Below are 24,826 nucleotides of genomic sequence, written 5' to 3'. Positions count from 1 at the left end.
AACGAAAGGTGGATACTTCTATGATTTGAGTGAGAACAAAGTGTTTGTCTCTACAAATGCTATCTTCTTGGAAGAAGACCACATGAGGGATCATAAGCCACGGAGTAAGCTCGTTTTGCGTGAGATCTCAAGTGAGACTGAGATTGTTGAGGGTTCAACAAGAGTTAATGAACAGGCCAACAGATCAACAAAATTTGTTGAGGTCAGAATGTCTAGTCAACCAGCTCAAGAGTTGAGACTGCCTCGACATAGTGGGAGGGTTATGAACCCACCGAATAGCTACATGGGTTTGACTGAATCCCAAAACATCATTACGAATGATGGGGTCGAGGATCCATTGTCTTTTAAGAAAGCAATGGAGTTGACAAAGATGAATGGGTTAAAGCCATGAACCAAGAAATTGAGTCTATGTAATTTAATAACGTCTGAGAGCTTGTTGATCCACCTGATGAGGTAATACCTATTGGGTGTAAGTGGATCTATAAGCGAAAGAGAGAGGTAGATGGAAAAGTGCAAACCTTTAAGGCTAGACTCGTGGCAAAGGGTTATACCCAGGTTGAAAGAGTTGACTATGAAGAAACTTTCTCACGTGTTGCCATGCCCAAGTCTATTAGGATTCTCCTGTCCATAGCCACATTTTATGATTATGAAATATGGTAAATGGACGTCAAGATTGCATTTTTTAATGGTAATCTTGAAAAGACCATCTATATGACTCAACCAGAGGGGTTCGTAGTTCCAGATCAAGAACAAAGGGTTTGCAAGCTTAATAGGTCCATTTAAGGGTTGAAACAAGCATCTAGATCTTGGAACATCAGTTTTGACACTGCTGTCAAGTTGTTTGGCTTTGATTAGAATGTTGATGAGCCTTGTGTTTACAAGAAGATCATCAACAGCTCAATAGCTTTCTTGGTACTGTATATGGATGATATCCTACTCATTGGGAATGATGTAGAGTATCTAACTGACATTAAGAAGTGGCTAGCTGCTCAGTTCCAAATGAAATATTTGGGTGAGGCACAGTATGTTCTCGGGATCCATATTATTCGGGATCGCAAGAACAAACAGTTAGCTCTGTCTCATGCATCATACATTGATCAAATGTTGATTAGGTACAAGATGCAGGATTCCAAGAGGGGTTTGTTACTCTTCAGGCATGGAATCGTTCTGTCTAAGGATCAATGTCCTAAGCACCTTAAGAGGTTGAGGAGATGAGACGGATTTCCTATGCTTCTGCTGTAGGAAGCTTGATGTATACAATATTGTGTACTAGACCCGACATTTGCTATGCAGTAAGGATTGTCAGTCGGTATCAGTCCAATCTAGTTGATCACTGGACGAAAGTCAAGACGATCCTCAAGTATCTTCAGAGAATAAGGGACTACATGCTTGTGTATGGGGATAAATATCTGATTCTTACAGGATAAATGGACTCTGACTTTTAGAGCGATAGATATTCTCGCAAATCAACATCGGGGTCAGTATTCACTCTAAATAGAGGAGCTGTAGTATGGTGAAGCATCAAGAAAGGATGTATCGTGGACTCCACTATGGAAGCTGAATACATAGTGGCTTGTGAAGCAGCTAAAGAGGCTATTTGGTTGAGGTAGTTCTTTTCAGATTTAGAAGTTGTTCCAAATATGGATTACCTATCACTCTTTATTGTGATAACAGTGGGGCTGTGGCAAATTCAAAAGAGCCTCGGAGTCATCGTCGGGGTAAGCACATCGAACAGAAATATCACCTGATCAGGGAGATTGTGAATCACAGTGATGTGATAGTCACGAAGATCGCATCGGAGCACAACATTACTGATCCCTTTACAAAGACCCTCACGGCTAAAGTGTTCGAGGGTCACCTAGAGAGTCTGGGTCTGCAGGACATGCAACATCTTGTCTAGGGCAAGTGGGAGATGATACTGGGGTATGCCCTAGTTTATTGTATACTGTACATTTTTATATTATATTGTACATTAGTCTCCCGAGTTATTAGGACAAGTGGGAGATTGTTGGGATTGGTGTCCTAATTCTCCCGGAGTCTCGTTGTTTTGTAAAGATACACGTTGTTTGATAAATAAAATAAATATTATTTAATTCTGGCATTTACTCATATCCAATAAACAAAGCTCCTTGGTTATCTTATGTGAACTTAAGCATGTATATGTGATATACAAGTGGATCATGCTTTAAGTGATAACCTAAATAGGTCTGTAGTATAAGGATTAAGGTGGGATACCTGATCCTGGTGACACTACAGATACGGCTCGCTTTGTAGAGGTTTACAAGTGTTATAAACTAATATAGATGGTAGATCCTGACCATTCATGTGAAGACGTGCGAGTGGGGTGTCCTACACAAAGTGTTTGTATAAGACTTGGACCACGAGATGACTAGACTCTGTATATAATGTCGTTGATACTAGAGACTTTCATCTCACCTAAATAACCATAGGTGACACGACCTTAATTATGAGTGTTTTGGAAACTCCTGCCTTTGAAGGCGGTCCTTTGATTAGTATGGGTGAGAGTGGCTAAATTGCCAACTCAACATGCCTACCTTTTTGGGGCCTTGTCTGATCTGGGAGCTGAGAACTCAATCCACAAGATGGAATTCACTCCTTTCTCGAAACAGGGATAAGTAGAGAGATTGTTCCCTTAAGGGCTGATTCCGGGGCTTGAACATAGTGGCCAAAACTTCTCTTTGGAAGAGAAGACTCAATCATAGTAAGACTATGACTTAACTTCATTAGAGGAATCAGTGGTACTTAAGGAGTTAGATATAACTATAAGGGCATAACGGTTATTGGCCGAGCTATACTTACGAGTGATCTGTGAAAGGTTGTCACACTGCTGATTGGTTAAGATGGACACATAATATATCTGTAGTAAGAAGAGTTCAGTTGTCGGTCTTTAGTGGAGTGCCTAACAGTTAATAGATGGTGGATCCCGTGACTAAAGAATTTAGTCAGTTATTCGCGTACTGTTGGAGCTTTAAGCTACAAGTTCATAAGGTCTCCTTGGTAGCTATGTGGATTCAGTTGAGGATCAATTCTTGGTGTTGATTTGAAATATTCAAATTGACAAGAGGTATTTTGATTATATATGATATAATCGGTACGATGTATGAGATACATCTAGTGGAGGATTGATGTAAATGAGATTTACATTAAGTATCATGGAATAGAAAAAGAACTATGGTTTATATGTTTCATGAGATGAAATATTAAAACTATGGGTTATAAATATAATATGATAAGTTGGTTATCAGTTATATTTGTAATAATATTAATTATTGGATAATTAAATCTTTTTCTCTAATAACCAATTGAGTGGGAGATTATTGGTGGTTTATGGTAACCGTGAGTTAAAAGGAAAATTGTTTTCCTAATTTTAGTAAGTTTTTTAAAAGTTTTGGCAAAAATTGTTTTGAGATTCTCTAACAAAAGAAACTCACGGAAGTTGTTAAGTATGAGTGAAGTAAACGATCGTGTAGTGTTTTGTAGACGACAGACACTGAGCTAAACGATTAGGTATCGACCTATGCGATAAGTTTCTGTCTTCTCCCACTTGCCCAATCGTGTACACGATTGTTCTTTCCTCTTTCATTTGCCTCATTCCAAGTCCATACAGAGCCCACCCTCTGAATTCTCACATCGAGAATACCAAGGTAACCTTCTTGGTGGTGTCTTACTCAACTCGACACCGTCGAGGTTTTATTGAGGCTGTTCGTGCTGCTGGAGAGTTCGTGACCGAGGCGATCGCTAAGGACGAGCGTGAAGTGTTCATACAGTGTTGCAGTCGTGTTGTTCGAGTGTTCGACATTACTGTGTTCGAGCGTTCGTGAACAAGGAGCATGGAGACGAGTTTATAAATGTTCATAGAGATATTTCTCCTTGTTCATTTGTAGTTTTCATGCTATAACTTCTGTATTGATTGCATATCTGTATGTTTTGTTTATGACTGTAATTATAATGTTCATACATGATTGTAATTTGCAATGATCTATTTTCTGCTGCTCATGGAAATCACGTATTCGATTTCCTTCAGATGTTACAAGTGTTGCAAAGTGCTACAAATTATCTGATCCTGATCATCCATGTGGAGACAAGTGAGCGAGGGTATCCTATACAAAGAGTTTGTATAAGATCAGACCAGAAGTGACTAGTCCCATATATAACGCCGTTAATAATAAAGACTTACATTTCACTAGAATGACCATAGGTGACATGACCTGAATCCTAAGTGAGTTGTGAATTCCAGCCTATGCAGACGATCCTTTGATTTGTATAGGTGAGACTACCTCAATATACCTACCATTTTAGGGATTCGTCTGATTGAAGAATTGGGAACATAGCTACACAAGATGAAATTCACTCATTCCTTGATGTCGGAGTAAATAAATAAATTATTCCCTTAGGGATGATTTTGGAGCTTGAACAATGTGGCCACACCCTCTCTTGGCTTAAGAGGGACTTGGTCATAGTTGGACTATGACTTATTGTTCATTAGAGGGATCAGTAGTACTTAAGAATTTGGATGTAACTACATGGGCAAAACAGTAATTTTGGCCCAACTATTTACAAACAATTTGTGAAAGATCATCGCAATATTGATTGGTTATATCCAATGGACACAGAAATATATCTATAGTGCGAATAGTGCAGTTGTCGGTCTTTGATGGAGTGACCGACAGTTAATAGATGTTGGGTAACTTAATTAAAGAGTTTAATTAATTATCCGAGCACCATTTGAGTTTCAATGTATAGGACCATCAGGTCCCCTCTGTAGCTCAACAAGGATTATTGAGAATTAATTTTGGATTAATTTGAATTTTTCAAATTAATTGCGAGAATTGATTATATATGATATAATAATTAATTAAATTAATTATATGTGATATAATTAATATAATGTATTTGATACATTATAATATAAAATTTATTTTGAGAAGAATTAAATATTTGAATATGATTCAAATACTAATTATATGAATGAGATTTATATAATTAAATTTTAATATAAATATCATAAATGGTAGAGAGGAAATTAAATATTTGAATATGATTCAAATATTAATTATATGGATGAGATTCATATAATTGAATTTAGTATAAATATGATTTATATTAAATATATTAAATAACATGTATTGTTGAGAGAAAATAGAACTATAGATTATATTGTATTTGATACAATATAAAAACTATAGGTTATGTATTATATTTGATATAACATATAGTATATCTATAGAATAAGTTAGCTATTATATATATGTGTGTGTGTGTATGTGTGTGTATCAATTAAATTAAATTAATTTTAATTTTAATTTAATTCAAGGGAGTCCCCTTAATTCTCTCAACTAATACGTGGAAATAGGGGTTTAGTTTTCTTCCACAATTCCATTTTTGACACAAAGAACTCTCTCTAGTTCTTCTCCTTGAGAACACAGAGAAGAAAAGCAAGTTTTTTCTCCATCCTCTCTTCCTTTTCCCCTCTCTCTCAAATTCAAGCAAAGCTCATAACTTTTGCTTGAATTCTCGATCCTAAGAGAATACAGAAGCTTCTCTAGTGGCGGTGCCCATTTTGACATTTCAGATTGGAGTTCAAAGAGTTTGTGATCCAGATCGAGGGACTACACGAAGAAGATTGACTTCAAGGGCAAGTCTTTTCTTTCCTAATTCCCTTCCAAACATGTTAATTTTATTGACTATGCATAATTTTATTTTATTCTGGAAAATTTTGTGATTCTGTGAAAAATAAAATTGGGACTAATCCCCACGTTTCCACACAAGAACCTTCATCGATTTTCTTAACACGGAAATATATCTGTAGTGCGAAGAGTGTAGCTATCAATCTTTAGTGAAGCGACCGACAGTTAATAAAAGTTGGGTAATTTAATTAAAGAGTTGAATTAATTAACCAAGTACAATTGAAGCTTCAATCTATAGGTTCATAAGGTCCCATTGGTAGTGGGATTATTGACAATCGAATAAATTTTGGATTATTTGAATTATTCAAATTAATTATATGTGATATAATTAATGTAATGTATTTGATGTATTATAATATAAAGTTTTATTTGAGAGGAAATAAATATTTGAATATGATTCAAATATTAATTATATGAATTTGATTCATATAAAAACTATAAGTTAAATTTAATATGAATTTGATTCATATTAAATACTATAGGTTAATTGAGAGAATGTCAAACTATAAGTTATATTATATTTGATATAATATAACCCATAGATTATGTGTTATATTAGATATAACATATAGTATAATATATATTATAGTAAGTTAGTTATTATATATATATACTATTTAATTAAATTAAAAAGTTAGTTCTTTAATTTATTTTTTGAATTAAATTAAAGGATGGAGTTATAAAAATAACTCACCCCTTAATTCTCTCTCTTTATTCGTGGAAAGGGGAGTTAATGCTGTTTCTTCATTGTTGATACAAAGAAGATCTCTGCTTCCTCAAGGCATCATTTTCTACCTTTCGTTTCTTCTATAAATAAATAAAAAAAAAAAAAACTCTTCTCTCTCCTAAAATTAAGAGAAACCCATAAAAGTCCCTCTGGTTCTCAACCTTATAGAGAATATTAAGGTTTTCTTTGTGGTGGTGTCTGATCAATTGGGATTTGGGTTGCTGTCTTTTGGCGTGTTTGTGTTCCAAAGAAGAGATCAAAGAGGTTCGTAACCAAGATAAGAATCCGTGAACAATAGTGACTTCAAGAGTCAGTAATTTCTAAACCATAAATTCTTCTTTTGGTTTCATGTAGCATGATTTTTTTTTTAGAATGCATATGATTTTCGTCCTCTGAATTTCTGTTTTTGTAAAATAATTAAGTTTGGAACCAACCTCCTTCCATTGCGGATGTTCGCTCATGCTTTCAATTGGTACCAGAGCGGACATTTCTTAGTCACCATTTTATTATTTTTAAATTAATTCAGAGTTATGATGAGATTTTTGTTCTGTGTTGCATTTATGATGATGAATGTGATCATTATGTATATTTTATGTTTTCATTGGGATGAGCTTTAGTTTTTTTACTTTATTTTTACAATTGGATATGTAAAGGCCCTTTTGTTTTTTGGCGTAATTGCTATCGAGTCTATATTTGTTAAATTCGAGTTTTTCGTGATGCTTTCCGGAGAAGATCTAGAGGTTTCGGGGCCAAAACGGAGGAAAATGGGAATAGACACGCACTATACAACAGTGTCGCGACACTATACCCTAGCTCCACAATGCTCCGAGATGCACGCGTTGGAGCGGATTCAACCAGTAGTTCGCAGTTTATGGTTTGATTCACTAGTGGTTTGGTTTTTTCCTAGGCGGTTCAACTTTATTTTTCATTATTTATTAATGTAATAATTAGTTTTTTTAATTAATTAAATTAATATAAATATTATATTAATTTAACTAATTGTTAGGAAGCCAACCCCACTCTAAAATGTGTTTACTTTTTAAAAGTTGTGCATTGGATATATGATTTATGTTATAAATATGTCATAATGTATGTCATATCGAGTAAATCCCACCATAGGTTATGCTTTATTCATGCATCATGAATATTATAAATGTTATAATATAGTTGTATGATTTAATTAATAGCATGTTCATGCGAGTTATAATATATAAAATATATAAACGCATGCATTAATAACATTACCATGCATCACTTATATTATAATGGTTATAATATATAATTGGTATATATGGATATATGTTATTAATATATAAATGCTATGTATGTTAAGTAATGAAAATGGGATTGCATGAAGCAGGTAATTTATAAATGTTATACTTTTACAAAGTATGTCATTAGATGCAATCTTAGATTTTAATTTGTTTAATTTATTCTTTATAATTATTATAAATAAATTAGATGCTATAAAAGTGGTTCAGAAACTCTTTTTCCAATTGTCAGTCATCTCGAGCTCTAGATCAGTATAGCAAGCATTTCCTTTCAAGGTTCGGATGAACTATTTGACTAGCAGGTCTCCTTTGGTTCCTGCATTTTTGCAGGTTCTAACGTGTTTCCTTTTTAGTCCTTAATCTCAAATTAATTAATTTATTAATTAATATTTTGATGATAACAGACCTGTTTTTATTTATTAAGAATTTGAGTATTTTGAAGTGTTCATTGTGTAGAGTTTAGAACAACGGTTCCAACTTAATTTGAATCACTCAAACTGGAGTTCAAACGAATAAGATAGGACCAAAACAAGCTTAACGAAAAAATTTCGAGTTGATGACATGGCAGAATTTTTCTCATCAAAGTGGACCAATTGAAAGGTGCCACTTGGATCACGAGAGGAAGACACATGGTGGACTTTTGATTTTTGGATTTATTTTTAAAAGAAAATGATTTTAAAAGAAAAATGAATTTACTATTATTTTATGTTTGTGTCTAATGGCTAGTTTTGGACACATGGTGGACATTTATTTATTTATTTATTGTTAGTTTTTAAAATAAATGATTTTAAAAGATATATATTACTATATTACGTTTTTGTTTGTGTCTAATGGCCAGTTGAGTTTAAAATCTCCACCATTGATTTTTCTTTTCCAAGATCCAATGGCCCAAATAAAATGTGGTTTTCAACAATTTTTTCCTCTCTATTTAAACTCATCTTCTTTTTCAAATCATAATAACGATTTTTATTATTTTCAATCCTCCATAACTCATTAAGCCACCATTGTTGGTCTCTTTCCAAACTTCAATTTTCTTCTTTTCATCTTCTTCTTGAGAGATATTTTATTTTATGGGGATTGATTCATGGAGTGCTACATTTGTAAATCCACTCTTTTAGAGAGTCTGTCGAGTGTGCTATTTATTTTTTCAATTTATTGTAAGGGTTGCTCTTGATCCAAAAAAAAAAAAGAGAGTCGTTGTAACAATTTGACCCATAACTATGAAAAGGATCGAGTTTATTCTTACGCCTAAGAAAAGAATATTGTAGCAGTTCGACCCTAAGTTGTGAAAAGAGTCTAAGTTCATAGTGACATACCCAAGAGGAGTTTGGAAAGTTGTGTCGAACTACTATAAAATTTTAGGTGTCATTTTCTCCATCCTTTTCCTATTTAATTTTGTAATTAATTTGTTATTATATTTTATTGCTTGAAATTAATTGCAATTTTTGTTCTTGAAATTAATTGCTCATATTGGATTATTTTGATTGGTTTCTTGAATTTCTATATCTATTTTCAATATTGTCATTAACATTGAATTGGGTGCTTAAAAGTGGTAGTTTTAATTACTTAGCTATTTTTGGTTAAATTTATTGTTTAAATTACTTGTTAGCAAAAAGTTTGTTAATTTGTTTAATTGGACCCACATTAGGAAATAATTTTAGTTAGTTTGATTAACCCCTATTCACCCTCTTTTATGGTTGTTGTACCGATACTACATAATAAAATGAGCAACATGTTGTTTTGGATTGTCCTTTCCATCGAGCTGTTGGAATTTTGGAGCTTGGTACGTAACTGACATTCTCAGGTTGTCGATCCTCTTGGTGTACGACTTGGAGTACATACATGAAGTTTGTGACGGTCCTCCATACTGAGGCTTTATGGTGTTTGTGATCATATCTTGCAGCTATTGAATTGATGATGAGGCGACAGATGTTGATTGTTGTGGTTGGTTTTCCTACAAGACAGTCTTTCATTTGTCATTGACTTTAGTAGTTGAAGATTGACTCGTCTCTATAGTTTCTCGAGCTTGCATTTGATCTCTTAAGGCGGTGATTTCATAATCTCGCTCCTCTACAACTTTCACTAAGAGATCTACGTTCCTCTCCATCTCTGCCATGGTTGCCTCAGTCGTTACATCAACCATCATGGCAGATATCACATCAAGGTGTGATTCTTTCCTTGATCGATCAGAAGCAGAGTTATCAAATAAGAGATTTTCTTTGATGACAAACCCGCCTTTAGAAGATTCCATTAGCTATTCCAATATTTTTTTCGTGAGGGCAGAACCTTATTCTTGTTCCTGCATGATCTCCTTTGAACGATTGGGGGTAATAGGTCCTGTGTAGGCATAGGTTGCAACAGCTACTTTGGATGCAGCTTTCTTTGGTACCATTGATTGTTTGAATGTTGAGAAAATATGAGAGGTAGAGATGTCCCACCGGAAGTGTCGATTTGTTCGTACGAGGTTTTTAGAGAATACGTGTTTTATGGAGTTGAACTTGTGTTGATGTAGATTTGTTGCGGGCATGGTTCGGTCTCGAGTACTTGATCCTTTGATTCTCTTCAGCTGAATGTGTATGCATGATGTATGGAAGTGGAACACGTACATGTTCTTGAAGTTGGATTCTTAAAAGAATGCTTGTATCTCCAAATTACTTCAATCTTAAAGTGTGGTCAACTCAGGAGTTTTTTTATTGTTGGGAGAATTCTCTCTAGGCTCTCTGTAGTATAAAATTTCTGACCCCTCAAATGAAGAAAAACTTCTCTATTTATAGAGCTCTCTGGTGGACTTTGTAAGCTTGAGTTTGGGCCTACCTAATTGGATTTGAGTCTTATTTAGCATTTGGATTAAATTAAGCATATTTTTGGGCTCAATTGGACTTTAGCCCAAATAATAACATAAAATTGGACCAAATTAATTTGATTTAATTCAATGGTCATAATGAAAAACATGTGGCTTCATCAGGATTTGCTAATTCGTGTCTTCAATTTCAATTTGGGACACATGGGACACATGTCAACTTTTAAATAGTCCCAAATTCACTTATATGTAATTTTATCATTAATTTGGTAAATAATGTGACAATTTATGATTGGTCCAAAATTTCTCATTTAACAATATTATATAAGTTCAATGAGTTTTTTTGGATTCTTGTGTTGAGGGCATCACTTCTTTACTTATTTAACCCTTCATTTTTTTCACACACACATATAGATATCGTTCTTCTCTATTTTCATTTTTTAATTAATATAAATATTATCAACTATGTTTTTCACTCTCTTTAGTTGAATTGTAGTTATTTTTATTTTCTTAGAAAGATATTAAAATTAATATTAATATTTATTTACAAAAAATCTAAATTAGTATATACTATTTTGTTGATAAAAACAACATTTTGTAAATTAAGGCATTACCAATTAATATTTATTTTGTTAAGAAAAATCACATTATATAAATTTTTTAAAATTCTTAATTAATATATTAATAAAAACAAATATATTATATAAGTTCAAATTATATTGAATTAATTATAAATTAATGAATAGTCGCAAAGACATTTTGGAACATTGTGTAAACTTAATAGAAGTCCTATGAGACAAACACAATTATTAATATTCCTAGATATCTTAATAAATATTCCTACAAAACAAACATGGTTATCTAAGTATGTAGGACATCTGTAATTCCAGAAATCTATAATTTCGAGCATTTAAAGATTCCGGTTATCTATATTCCCAAAAACAAACTGTTCTTAAGTAAAACTTTTTCCTGAAAAAAGCAATCAAATTGGGTTTTATCTGTTTATGGATCTAGAATATTTATTTTATAGAAATAAAAAAATTCTTTAGCAGAAATTAATTGAAAGATTGAACATAATATTCAAAGAAGAACATTTACAAATTGGACCTGAAATCATTTGGTAGATTAATTGGCTAAATCTGCTGTTAGTGAAACTTTTGTTAACCATCGTTAGTTGTCCTGGTGGTGAATAGGAAGACATAACTTTGATAAAAGGCTAAGATGTCGTGAGTTTAATTCATGGTGGCCACCTATTTAAAATTTAATATCCTGCGTTTTCTTTGACACCCAAATATTATAGAGTCAACAAACAAAAAAGGTAGGATCAAGGCTAAGACAAGGTAGTTGCAACACTCAAGGTTGTAAGGTGTGGGCACAGATGATTATTTCTCGATTGGTATATATTCACCAACTTGGCTAATTAGCCCAAAATTCAAGACTCTAACTTTTTCCTTCTAGGACACATGTTTTCTTATGTCGCCTCCCGATTTCCCTTAGGCCTGACACTCCCATGAGCTTTAAGTCTTGTATGGAAAACTCTCAACAAACTTAAATAAACATTTTAATTTTTTCTCATCATTAAAATTTCACTAATTTGCGCTATAATTTACCAATATATAAATTAACCATTAAAAAACTTTTCCAAAATCATAATTTTCAATATTTATCTCTAATATTTTTGTTTTTTCCCAAATTTTATGATATCATTTTATATATTTTATATATGTTTTATAATTCATTAAATGCACAAAATTTTTTTAACTCAATCTTAAGCGAGAAACTAGTTAAGAGATATTTGGCTCACCAATATGAGTTGAGTTAAGTTGAGTTGATATATGTTTGGTCCACCAACTTTAAATGTTGGTAGAGTCGAGTTATATATTTTACCAACTCACCTCAACTCTTTCTTCCAATTTTTCAATGGCTTCACCCATTGTCCACTATCGGCAACTATCGCTGCCACACTCTAGGGACCAACTCCAAGCTTCGAAAACCACTTCCAATGACAACTCCAACGACCAATTTTAGGTTTCGAAAACCATCTCTGATGACAACTCCAGTGATCCAACTTTGATGACTATCTTGATAGAGTAAACTAATATGCAGCGGAAAAAATCAGAATCAATAAGTATTCTAATTACATTTAATTTGAGTTTAAAACATACTTTTGTAAAACAATTTGATGAATCGTCTTTAAATCCAGTTGAGTTCCACGAATTGGTGCTTCAATCTTCAAGTAGATACCACAAAAATCTTCTCTATTATTCTCTTGCAAAGATTGTGTGGTGGAAACACTGAATTGAACTGGTTTTTGATAAGATAGAAGAGGGTTTGAAGGGAAGGGTTTCTGCAGAATTTTTGGAGTTGATCAGTTTGCATGAAGCTGAATTAAAGTTCAAAAATTCAGTATATACATGAGTTTCATACAATTAACTAAAAAATTTAGTATATACATGCCACTTGAAATTGAAATGGCATGAAGTGGAAATTAGTGGGAAAATCCAGACTTTCAAATTTAAAAATAATTTAATTTTATCCATTTTGATTAATTTAATTTAATTAAAATATGATTTTCAAAAAATCAATTTTAATTTTAATTTTGTAATTTTGAATTTCAATAAATTCAATTTTAAATTAATCAAAATTCTAATTTTGAACAATTTCAAATTTTGAATTTAAAATTGGATAATAAATTAAACTTATTATTTATTTAAATTTAATATCTAATATTAAATATAATATTACACCTCATCTAATATTTAAATCAATATTTAGATATTTTGAATTCTTTAATTTTGTTTAATTACGATAAAATTAAACATTTCAATTGTACTGAATACAATTAATAGAAACCCTAATTGAATTTGAACATTTCAAATTCTAAACCTTAATTTCGAATCTTATCAAATTTACTCAATTTACTAATCCAATTTATGAGCTAGTAGAGTGACCTTATGGACTTATTGATCATGAGCTCCAACAATTTGCAATTAATCGGTTAAACTCTTTAAACCGAATTAATCACTATTCGTTAACTACCAAGATATTCCACTATAGCTTGATAGTTGTACTCTTCTCATTGTAGATATATTTCTGTCCATTTTAACCATAATCGATATGTCGATTCTTCAAAGAACGTTTGTATTTACAGCTAGGTCAAAATTACCGTTTTACTCCTGTAAATACATCTTGCTCCTTAAGCTCCCACTGATCTTCCATTGAACAATTAATTTATAGTCCAACTTATAAATCAAAACCCTCTAAATCATGAGAGGATGAAGCCCCGTTGTTCAAGACTAGGCATCAACCCTTAAGAGAACAACCTATCTGCTAACCCTAAGTTGGGCAGGAGTAAATTTCATCTTGCAAAGCTATGTCCCCAGCTATTTATCCGATCTTATCCCCAAAATGGGAGGCTTATTGAGCAGTGCTGTTGGACTACTCTCACCTATGCAGACTAAAGGATAATCCCAAATAAACAGGAGTTCATAGTTAGCTTAGGACTAAGATCAAGTTACCCTAGGTCATTGAGTTTTTGAAATAGTCCATTTTAACAGTAAATAGTTGTTATAAAGAAAAGTGACTATTTCAAGGTCCGGTCTTATGCAAACTCATTACACAAGGTGCCCCCATTCACGTGTTTCCACATGAATGATTTTTGGATTACATCATTTGTATGAGTATACAAAATGGGTCGCATCCAATAGTGTCACCAAGATGAGGTACCCAATCTCATCCATATACTTGTAGACCATTTTGGCTATATACTAAAACTTGATCCTCTTTTATGTCGTCACATAAAGTTAAAGTATTCATACTATAGCCATGAATTTGTTTATTGGATTTTCATATAAGAATGCAATATCAACAACAATTTATTGAATAAAATACTCAACAATATTTTTATTGATAAATATAATATGTTAACAATATTTACGAACTACGAGTTTAAGACATTCCCAACAAATCTTCATGTGACAAACTCAGACGACTAATTTTGGGTTTCGACAACCACCTCCGACAACAAACTTCGATAACCAACGTCAACAACCACCTTTGTAGGCTTCAACAACCACCTCCGACTACAAACTCTGACGAAAATCAACTGCGATGACCATTTTCGAGCGAGCAACTCCAACGATCACCTCCGACGACCAAGTTTGAGATAAATTCCAGGCTGCAGCAACCATCTCTATGACAACTTCGGTGACCCAACTCCAATGACCACCTTCGCACGACCAACTATGACGACCAATTTTAGATTCCAGCAATCACCTCCAACAACAAACTTTGATGATCAACTTCGACAACCACTTTTGTAGGCTTTGACAACCATCTCCGACTACAAACTCCAACGAAAATCACCTTTGATGATCAACTTCGATGACCACCTTTAAGTGAGCAACTACGACAACCAACTTCAATACCACCTTCATGTGACCAACTTCGAGCTCTGACAACCACCTCCGACGACCAAATTTGGACTTCGAAAACCACCTCCGACGACAAACTTCGATGATCAGCTTCAATACCACCTTCACGAGACCAACTTTAGGCTTTGACAACTACCTCCAACTACAAATTCCAACAAAAATCATTTTCGATAATTTGTTGGGGTTGATGCCCTAAATCTCATAGGGTCCTCTAGTTTGTAAATGATATGAACAAACTCATTGTTTATTTAATAAAATATATGATATTTTATTCTACATTTTGTTGCATTAACCACAAACCAATAAACTAACATCCAAGGTTATCTTGTAGCTTAAACATGTATGTAGAGACATACGGGTAGATCATGTTTAAGTGATAATCTAAATGGTCTGTAGTAGATGGATAAAGCTGAGTACCTTATCTTGGTGATACTACAAGTACGCCCCACTTTATAGGTGTTACAATTGTTGTAAACTGCTACAAATGATCTAATCCTGATAATTCATGTATATACATGTGAGCGGGGATATTCTACACAAAAAAGTTTGTATAAGACCAGACTACGAAATGTTTAGTCTCATTATATAATGTCGTTCATAATAGAGACTTATATTTTACCAAAATGACCATAGGTAACATGACTTGAATCACGAGTGACTTGAATCCTCAATCTAATTGTTCTATCTTTTATGTAAATATTAAATTCTATGAGAAATGGGAATTGGGATAATTCGCTTCCGCTCAAGGTTCCCTTCATTTTGGGATCCTTCAATAACTTCGACAACTACTTTCGATTATTATAAGACCAATGACTGTTAAGGTATGTTGTAGGGTTATTAATTATATAAATAATATTGTTTTGTCTACATTAAGTGTAATACTTTTACGTAGAAATTTATAAAATATATTTTTATTTAATTGAATTCACATATCAAATGAGTGTTAGTAATATTTGAAAAAGTATATATGCAGTTGAAAAGCATGTAATACATAACAAAAAAACTATAAAATGAATATCTTTTCCTATAACATTTCATGGCAATAGATAGTGAAAAATGGAGATTCTGTTATCTGATTTTCCTCCAAATTTGGAGGAATTGAAAGTGAAATCGTCTAAGAAATGTGATAGCATTTCATTGCTTGCTAAGATAATGGAGGAGATTTAGTTAAAAAAAATTAATGATAAGTAAAAATACAAAGCAACAACAGAAATATGAAGAAAATTAATGACAGTTTTGATTCCTTTTTGATTTCCTATTTCATTTAACTATATTCCTCCCATAAACATAGTGGGTTAATTGTTGTTCATTAGCTAAAAAAAAAAGAAAGAAAGAATGTGAAATTATTTAAAAACTAAAAGAAAAAAAAATTGTAATCCATATTCTATTCAACACAAAGATGGATAAAATTATTGAATAAAGAAATTTCAAAACGAGAATAGCTATCGTGAAAAGTAGATTATTCAGAGTTTAAAAAACTGTACTAGATACTCAAACAGAACTCAACTTTGCACCCCAAACACAAATGTATGAACTCATACCAAATAACTCTATACCCAAACATAGACATATGAACTCTATGCATCATATCTCAACTTAACACAACTCCTTGATTAAAATTGCAACACAAGATTATACCAATTATCTAAGTTTGAGACCTGATTTGACAAATTTAAAAATTTAAAAATAAAATGAATACCACTTAAACTCAGGGTAAAAAATTGTTTTCTTTTTCTTATATAATGATTTCCAACTTACAAACTTATTAGGAACATTACTAAAACGTTTCGAAAATTATTAGAAATAATCTTTTCAAGTTTTCACTTTTCAAAACTAACCTCATTTTTACAAATTCGTTCAAATAGTTTTTTTCGATCTATCTCGGACGAGATTGGTGACCGAAATTTAGTTAAAAAATAACATGTTCTAACTTATCTATTATTTTGGGTCTTCGTACATCTCAGTCATTATACATAGAGATTTTTTTTTTTTTAAATATTATTTAACCTCCTTAAATTTGGTTATTTTTTCAAATATTATTTGAACTCCCTAAATCTTATATAATTTTAGACTTTCTACAAATTAGTTAAAAACATTTTATCATATATTTAAAAAACTTTTCAAATCTTTAGCTCAATTTCTTTTCCCCAATTATATTAATTTCCAAATTATCCAAATGGTTTTCAAATGATGAACTTATGATTTTAAAAATTTGAGAAATATCAGATTTTGCAAGAAAATTAAGATATGAGAAATATATAGAATCTCGATGTTAATCGGCTGAAATTAAAATCGAGATTTTATAAATTTTCCGTATCTTATTTTATTTTATTTTTTTTGCAAAATTTAATCTTCTCCAAAATTTAAAAAATCACTTAACATCCATCTAAAAACTTTGATTTGGATTTTTAATTGGAAATATATAAGATTTGGGAAGCATAATATATTTGGAAAAATTGGTAGGATGTTGGTGTAATCGAGTTGTACAAGGCTTAAAACAATGGATAAATTAGACCAAAGTTTTTAACTAAATCTCATTGATTTATTTTACTTAAGATTGATCGAGAAAAACTAGTCGAACGAATTTTAAAAAGTGTACTAATTTTAAAAAGTTAAAATTTGAAGGACTATTTCTAACTATTTTCCAAAACGTTCGGGTTGTAACTTAGTAAGGCCAAGATGTGAAGAAGTCAGAAATGCATTGAAACAATTATTTGTTTTTCTTGAGAAAAAAATTGGAAATTAAGTGGCATGAATGGATAGGATATACCTACGTCAGGTGGCGAAGATTGTGGTGCGGCTTGGAGAAGATAGTAGAAATGTCAACTGAAGGGAGAAGGGTTAGCACGTAGGCATTGGGGGCCCGATAGCCAAAAGTAAGACTCATTTTTATAGCAAATTCAAGTATATCTTGACACCAATTATCATAATTAAAATTCCTCCATGGTTGAATCATTCATCGAAGATATAAAAAAATTCAACCTTTTCCTAAGTTTGGGAGTACCCACCAGCGCTGCAACTATGGCAAATTAAACACAACAGGTGCGGACCGGGCAGGGCGGGGACACAAACACACACGCCCCTCCAAAGAAAACTGTGTGTGTGTGTGAGAGAGAGAAACAATCAATACAGCGAGCGACAACAACAAGAAGAACAAGATAAAGACATAAACACACCCACTTCAAACCCCTCTCTCCGGCTCTTCCCCCACCCAGGTTCACCTTCTCTCTCAAATCCTTAATACCCTTTTTTATTTTTGCCTCTAGATTCATTGTTTCTTCATGGGTCATTGATGTTTTCCTTGTTTTGATTTGTTTTTCTTTTAGTTTTTGAAATGGAATACTTGATGTGATCGGTCTTTTTTTTTTTTTTTTCCTGAATGTTTTGTCATTTGGGTTGTTGGATTTCTTTTGGGGGATGGGATGGTTTGGTGATGGTGAGAAGTTTTTGAATCTTGGGTAGTGTTCTGTTGGTGGGGGTTTTAAAGTGTTGTGGTTTGTTTGTGGGATTTTTTGGCTGTAGTGATAGGGAAAATATGTTGTAATCTTGTGGGGGTTGGTTTGAAATATATGTATTTTTGTGGTCTCTCTCATTCTTCATTCTTTCTTCCATGGAGGTTTGAAAGGGGACTGAATCCTGGAAATTTTAGTCAAAAAGATTGAAATGAATTGCGTCCTTGCATTGTTTTTAACGAGGTTTGTTATTGGATGTTGTTTTGACGAGATTTCGTCCTTGGATGATTGTTAATTCTGCAAGTTTCTCGAAATAATTTCAGCAGTGCGTAGGTGGCTTATTGTGATTTGTTTTTTTTTTTTTTTTACCCCCAGCAGGATCAATTCATAGTCGGTAGTGGTTCACTTGGCTTTTGTATTGCAAATATGAGTTTTGCTGGCTCTTCCGTTGCTGCTGGTTAGTGTACTTGTCCCTCAGCATTCTCCTGTCTGCTAGTTTTTTCCTTTGATTTTAAGGTGTTATATTCTATTGCATATCTCATTTTTGGATTCATCTCCTTTTCCATCCTTAGAGCCCTTAAACATTACTGTTTTATTCAAGAAATGATACTGTTTTTCTGTTTGTGAGAGTAGCTCTGGATGGTTCCAATTTTATCGGATGTCCCCAAACGAAGAGTTATGTGGAGACTTTCGCTTTTTGCTGGAGGAGTTCCCGACGACTTTTTCTTTTCACAGGATAAGGGGAGAGTTTTGTGCCAGGCTTGTCGTTTTGCTATTTTTTGGGGAATGTGGGTTGAGTGGAATGATAGATCTTTTAGAGGTGTTGAGCAGTCGTTACTCTTTAGAGGAGCTGTAGGAGAGAGGTTTATTGTGTCTTTATGGGCGTTTGCTATTCATTCTTTTGGAGTGGAGACCTTTCCTATAGTTGAAGTCTTCTCTGGTGGTTTCTCTTTTTATTACTTTTTTGCGGGCTTCTATATTCTTTCATTTTTCTCAACGAAAACTTGGGGTCTTAAAAGAAATCATGGGAGTAGCTAGGTTCTATGTTGGCTTCACTTTAAAATATATATTATTTTGTGGAAGTTGAGCTATCTTACTTGAGCACATTGTCACTTTCAGGTGGTAGAGCTGCCAAAAAGGCAATCGAGTTTGGTAAAACCTACGTAGTGAGGCCCAAGGGAAAACACCAAGCTACCGTTGTCTGGCTTCATGGTCTTGGTGATAATGGCTCGAGGTTCTCTTCTTTTCTATCTGTTCTTTTCATCTTCTCTTAAATTTTTTGCATATAGCATCAATTCATTTCCCTAGTTTATCTGCATGCGGATCATTCAATTAGTCATTCAATTAGTTTCATCACTTCTTGTCTTGGTCTTCAGTGACAAATTTTCTTCAGAAACTATAATATTCGACCTTCTCTCCCTGTTGTTTTCGAAGCTAGACCGATTGTTTGAACTTCCCCATTCTGCATTAACTGTACAAGAAATGGGAAAATATTGATTTTATTCATGTGTCCACTGACCTTCTGCATTTGCTAGCTCCACTTACCTTGTCAGTTTGTCTACTCTTTCTCGAGCTTCCTCTCAGGATTTTCTGATTGATTTTGATGAAGTTGATTATACAATTTGTTTTGTGGTTTTCTGATTGGTGGTTGAAGTCTTCCACAAAAAAAAGAAAAAAAAAAAAAAGAAAAAAAGAAAAAACAGAGAATTTATTAGGAAACAGTTCGATTGATAGGATGGAACTTTTCAAAAAGAAATGAAGTCCCATTCAATGGAGTTACAAAAGATGCCTCTAATTGGATATAAGAGTGTTATGACTAGTTGAAAAAGAAGAAACATGTTTACACTAATAAAAAAACTCAAAAGTTAAGATAAATGACATTTGCAATCAGCCTTTCTTTTTCTTGGAATATTCTATCACTTCATTCCCAAAAGTAGGCTCTGAAAATGTTAAACCAAATAATCCTTTCCTCAGCTGTGAAGAGGTGATCTATAAGGATGAGAGACAGCCATTCAATACGGTCCACTGGGTTAGTAACCGACCAATTAAAAGCGCTGAAAAAGGTTGGCCAAATCCTTCTGGACACAGTGCAGTGGATAAAAAGATGGAGAAAGGCTAAACCACAGAAAATGTCTCTGTAATCGATCTTGGGTGTTCAAACAAGCATGGCTGTGCTCCCACATCAGAAATTTCTCCTTTTTTGGGTAGAAATTCTTCTAATTGGATATAAAAGCGTTTAGACTATAGTTGCAATGCAAAAAAGATAAGGTCTTTTGCAATAAGTGAAGGTCTAAGTTTGTGTCTTTCGAGCAAAAGAAGGCTTTTAGATCTGCAGGAGTGTGGAGAGTTTTTTGACCTTATTCTTTTTGTTGGGTCTAGTTGGAGCTCTTTAGGTGAAAATGTTTCTAATTACTTTCCTTTCATCATTAATACTAACTGGAGGCATTTTTTATAACCTCTTGGCTATGGTTTGGATTGTTAACAACCAATCAATCCAACAATTTAAGCTGATGGTTATGGTAAATTTAATATTATATCAATATTTTAACATTTTTTCTCACTTGTGGGCTTGAAAGTTTGTTCAGCCCAATAAGTGATTCAATATTAATTGGGGAGAAAATGACTTTACCGGGGTTCTTACTTAAGACTTCCTACTTTGATACCATGTCAAACACTAACTAACCTAAAAGTTTAAGCCAATGACTATGTTAAATTTAATATCATATCAACACTCTAACATGGGTCATGCTGTGACCCCCCACTCTTAAGCTTTTTCTAATTTTGTGTTTCCAATGCAAAGATTGTTTCCTCCGGTACAAAATCCTAGACCCCTTCTAAAGAAATTGAATTTCCATTATCTTCTCTGATTTAGTTACTGTGATATGACAAGTGTTCAGTTGTTAGGAGAACAGACCTTTTAAAGTGTTCCATATCCTATTTCTTTCCAAGTCGCCTAGATGTTGTACAATACGCTCTCTGGGTTGGAGTCACAGGGAAGGGGGAGGGATCATCTTTCATTGTTCATCAGCAATTATTTATGTACACACTCCAAGATTTTATCTACCAGGACTTATTTTGGCCACAAATCCATGCAGATTTTTTGTCACTTGTAGAAATTGGTGAATGTTGTGATTGAGTTGTTTTCTTAGTGTTGGAAGTATTATTATCGTCGAAGTGGCTTCATACTCAGACCTTTCTCCACATATCAAAGTTAACCTTGTGAAACTTTTAATATAAGGCTGTATTTATTTTATCTTTTCACCTTTTTTTGGTATGATTCATGAGAGTGCTAAGGATACTTCTCCTGGTAGAATTTTAATGGATAAATTATAAAAAATGCCCACGAACTTTGTACTTTGTGTTAGAAATACCACCGAACTTCCAAAAGTTTCAAAAATACCCTTATACTTTCAAAAATAGTTAAAAAAATACTCTTACCATTAGTTTTGGATGGAAACTGTTAATTTTTTTTTCAAAAATACTCGTGAACTTTCAAAAGTTGCATCGATACTCCGAATCTTTCAAAAAAGTAAAAAATAAAAATAAATAAATAAAAATGCTCCTATCATTAGTATAGTGATCAATTTGTTTAAAGTTTTCTTGAGTTCGAAAAGAACCAATGTTTAAACAAATTATATAGATATCCTCAATTTTTTCATATAGGTACTCTCATTTTTCTCCTCTTTGACCAATTCTTACATCATTTTTCTCAGCAACCAAATATAAACCAGAACTTTAAGCCAAAACATAAAATCTCACAAAGTTAAAAAATCTTTCCTTAAAACTTACCAAAACGATAAATAGCCAAATACAAAAAAGACGTATTTGAGTATTAATACTCATTCAACTACTAACATACAATCTTATTGAAACATTTAAGTCCTAAAGTCTCATGTTGCTTCCATTATTCTCATTTTTCTTGTAGTCTATATATACCTCAATTGAAGTGAACAATTTTTTTTTGAAAAAGAAAATAATAAATAAATGTCAAATAGTTAAAAAAAGGGGACTAGGAGGGAATTGAAGAAGAGAGGGGAGAAAGAAGAAAGAGAATAAAGAAGTAAGAGAGTATTATCGATTTCTGTTCATAAGGGTATTTTCTAAGTTTAAAGGTATTTTTGAAACTTTTGAAAATTCAAGTGTATTTTTTACACAAATTACAAAGTTTAGAGGTATTTTCTATAGTTTAGACATTTTTAGTTCAAACTTTTAACTGACAGTCTGACACATGTCCACATCAACATCATCCTTAGGATGTAAGACCTTCTAAGAATATAATGTGAAACATGACATGTACTTCCCCCCCCCCCCCCCTTTTAATAATACCTCACCATTTTATTCAGTAGAATGTCATGTTTAGAAATGTTTCGATTTTGTTTGACAGCTGGTCGCAACTATTGGAGACGCTTCCCTTACCAAATGTAAGAATATGAAGCTTATCAAAGTATTTAGAAGCATCTATTTAAAATTTATTCTAGAATTTATACTTAGTCACTTTTCTTTTTGCAATTCTTCTCTAATGATTAAGAGGCAAAAACTAGATGGAAAAATCTATTGCTGGAAGATGAAATCGTTTATTTAGTGTCATTGTATAAACTTAGAGTTTCTGATGCAGATTAAATGGATATGTCCAACTGCGCCTACTCGACCAATAGCTTTATTTGGTGGCTTTCCATCCACTGCATGTAAGCTTACTGAAATCCCTTTTTCTTTGATTATATAAGATCACTCAAACCAAGACCTCTATGCTGCAAAGTCAAATTGTTATTTATGTATTTTACAATAACAAGGGCATCAAGAATGTTATCCCTCCTATGTATGAAGCAAAAGCTTTATTGAAAGAGGCAAAACTCACTTGGACAAACATATATTACAGTGTGAAACGAAAGTTACAGTGAGATATTCTTATTAAACCAGGGTTTGATGTGGAAGATCTTTCAGAAGATGGTCCAGATGATTTAGAGGGTTTGGATGCTTCAGCCGCACATGTTGCATATTTGTTATCAACAGAGCCAGCTGACAGTATGTTTCTCTTGCAATTTATGTCCGTGGCTATCATTGATCCAACGCTTTCTTTAACTTGGAGTTTCAATAGCATTTTTGAATGATTAGACCACTTTAACGCCTATTCCTTTTGCCTTTGCCACTGATTGTTGGCATAATTCTGCTGTGATATTTTCTACAGTTAAGCTTGGTGTAGGAGGGTTCAGTATGGGAGCAGCTACTGCGCTTTACTCGGCAACCTGCCACGCAGTGGGAAAATATGGGAACGGAAATCCTTATCCAGCCAATCTGAGTGCAGTTGTTGGGCTTAGTGGCTGGCTTCCATGTTCAAAGTTGGCTCTTAGTTTTGTCATATGGACAGCCTTTGATTCTTTTACAATCAATATGAAGTTTCATTTAACAAGTTATTATGGTGATTCCAGGACTTTGAAAACCAAGATGGAAGAGAAGAACGCCAATAATAGTGGAGTGGGATCCTTGCCTATTTTGCTATGCCATGGAAAAGGTACTTATAAATTTATAATTGTTCAGCAGAATATGGTTATTTTTCTTACAGATTCTCTGTTCTGTGCTTGGGCTGAATTGATTTCAGCTTGTTGTGTTGACCTTATGGCTTATATTTTCTTCTTAATTGTGGTTAATATGGGCTAAGAAGGGATACACTTTGCTCTAATCTAACATAAAAAGATGGGTGTCATTGTTTAATTGCATTCGAGCAAAGGAGGAATTAAAGTTTGAGAAAATGGTTCTCTCATAACTGTCTATGAACTTCCAAGTCTCAGCTAAATTGCACATTGCACAACTTAGGCTTTAAGATGTTGGATTCTGATAATGGTTTGGTGTGAAACTCATTGCAGTTGATGATGTGGTTCTCTATAAATTTGGAGAGAAATCTTCAGAGGCATTACATTCATGTGGATTTAAAGACGTTACATTCAAATCCTACAGTGGGTATGTTACGAGAGGCTGTAAAGTTCTCGAACTTGTGTGTGTTTCCTTTCTGAATTGAAGAACTAAGTTTTGCAAGTGTTTGATATCGACTCATGTTTTGTTTGCAGAGTTGGCCACTACACAGTCCCTGAAGAGATGGATGAGGTCTGTGCCTGGTTAACTTCAAAGTTGGGGCTATAGAGGGAGGGGAAGCTCTTCAAATTGCACAATTTTTAACCTTGCTGTTTAGACATTCTTTTGACCTACAGTTGATTGGGAACAAATTTGGTGTGATATTATTCTTCCTTTTGGACCTTATATTTGATATGGTTCTGACACCAAGATTGAAACCTTTTGGCGAATTGGAAAGATACTCTGACATGAAATTTGGATAACCTAATCATACACTTGATTGTTACTATTTACAACATCATTCCCTCTATGTTTTGCTTGATTTTGTCATTTTGATATTCCCCCCAACAGATTTGTCTAGAAATTGAA

At 33.2% G+C, this 24,826-nt stretch overlaps 1 protein-coding gene across 2 annotated transcripts; it reads left to right on the top strand.

Annotated features, from left to right (window-relative positions):
• The first annotated feature begins 17,754 nt into the window (after positions 1-17,754).
• On the top strand, positions 17,755-24,753 carry LOC120071282 (alpha/beta-Hydrolases superfamily protein). 2 transcript variants are annotated; one of them, XM_090310885.1, is made up of 11 exons: positions 17,883-18,154; positions 18,556-18,634; positions 18,770-18,848; positions 19,511-19,625; positions 22,776-22,812; positions 23,007-23,076; positions 23,309-23,413; positions 23,577-23,727; positions 23,818-23,900; positions 24,253-24,346; positions 24,454-24,753. In XM_090310885.1, exons 3-11 carry the CDS (start codon positions 18,818-18,820, stop codon positions 24,524-24,526), a joined length of 759 nt encoding a protein of 252 aa, XP_090167011.1. In that variant the 5' UTR covers positions 17,883-18,154; positions 18,556-18,634; positions 18,770-18,817; the 3' UTR covers positions 24,527-24,753. The 2 variants fall into 2 exon arrangements, with proteins under 2 accessions (XP_038879397.1, XP_090167011.1); XM_039023469.2 differs by lacking the exon at positions 18,556-18,634 and having other exon boundaries at positions 17,755-18,154.
• The last annotated feature ends 73 nt before the right edge of the window (positions 24,754-24,826 follow it).

This window comes from Benincasa hispida, chromosome 2 (assembly GCF_027475165.1).
Source record: "Benincasa hispida cultivar pf3 chromosome 2, pf3_genome.v1.1, whole genome shotgun sequence".
NCBI classification, from domain to species: Eukaryota; Viridiplantae; Streptophyta; class Magnoliopsida; order Cucurbitales; family Cucurbitaceae; genus Benincasa; species Benincasa hispida.
Note: the sequence above shows the minus strand (reverse complement) of the source record. Positions and strands in the feature narration are given on the sequence as shown.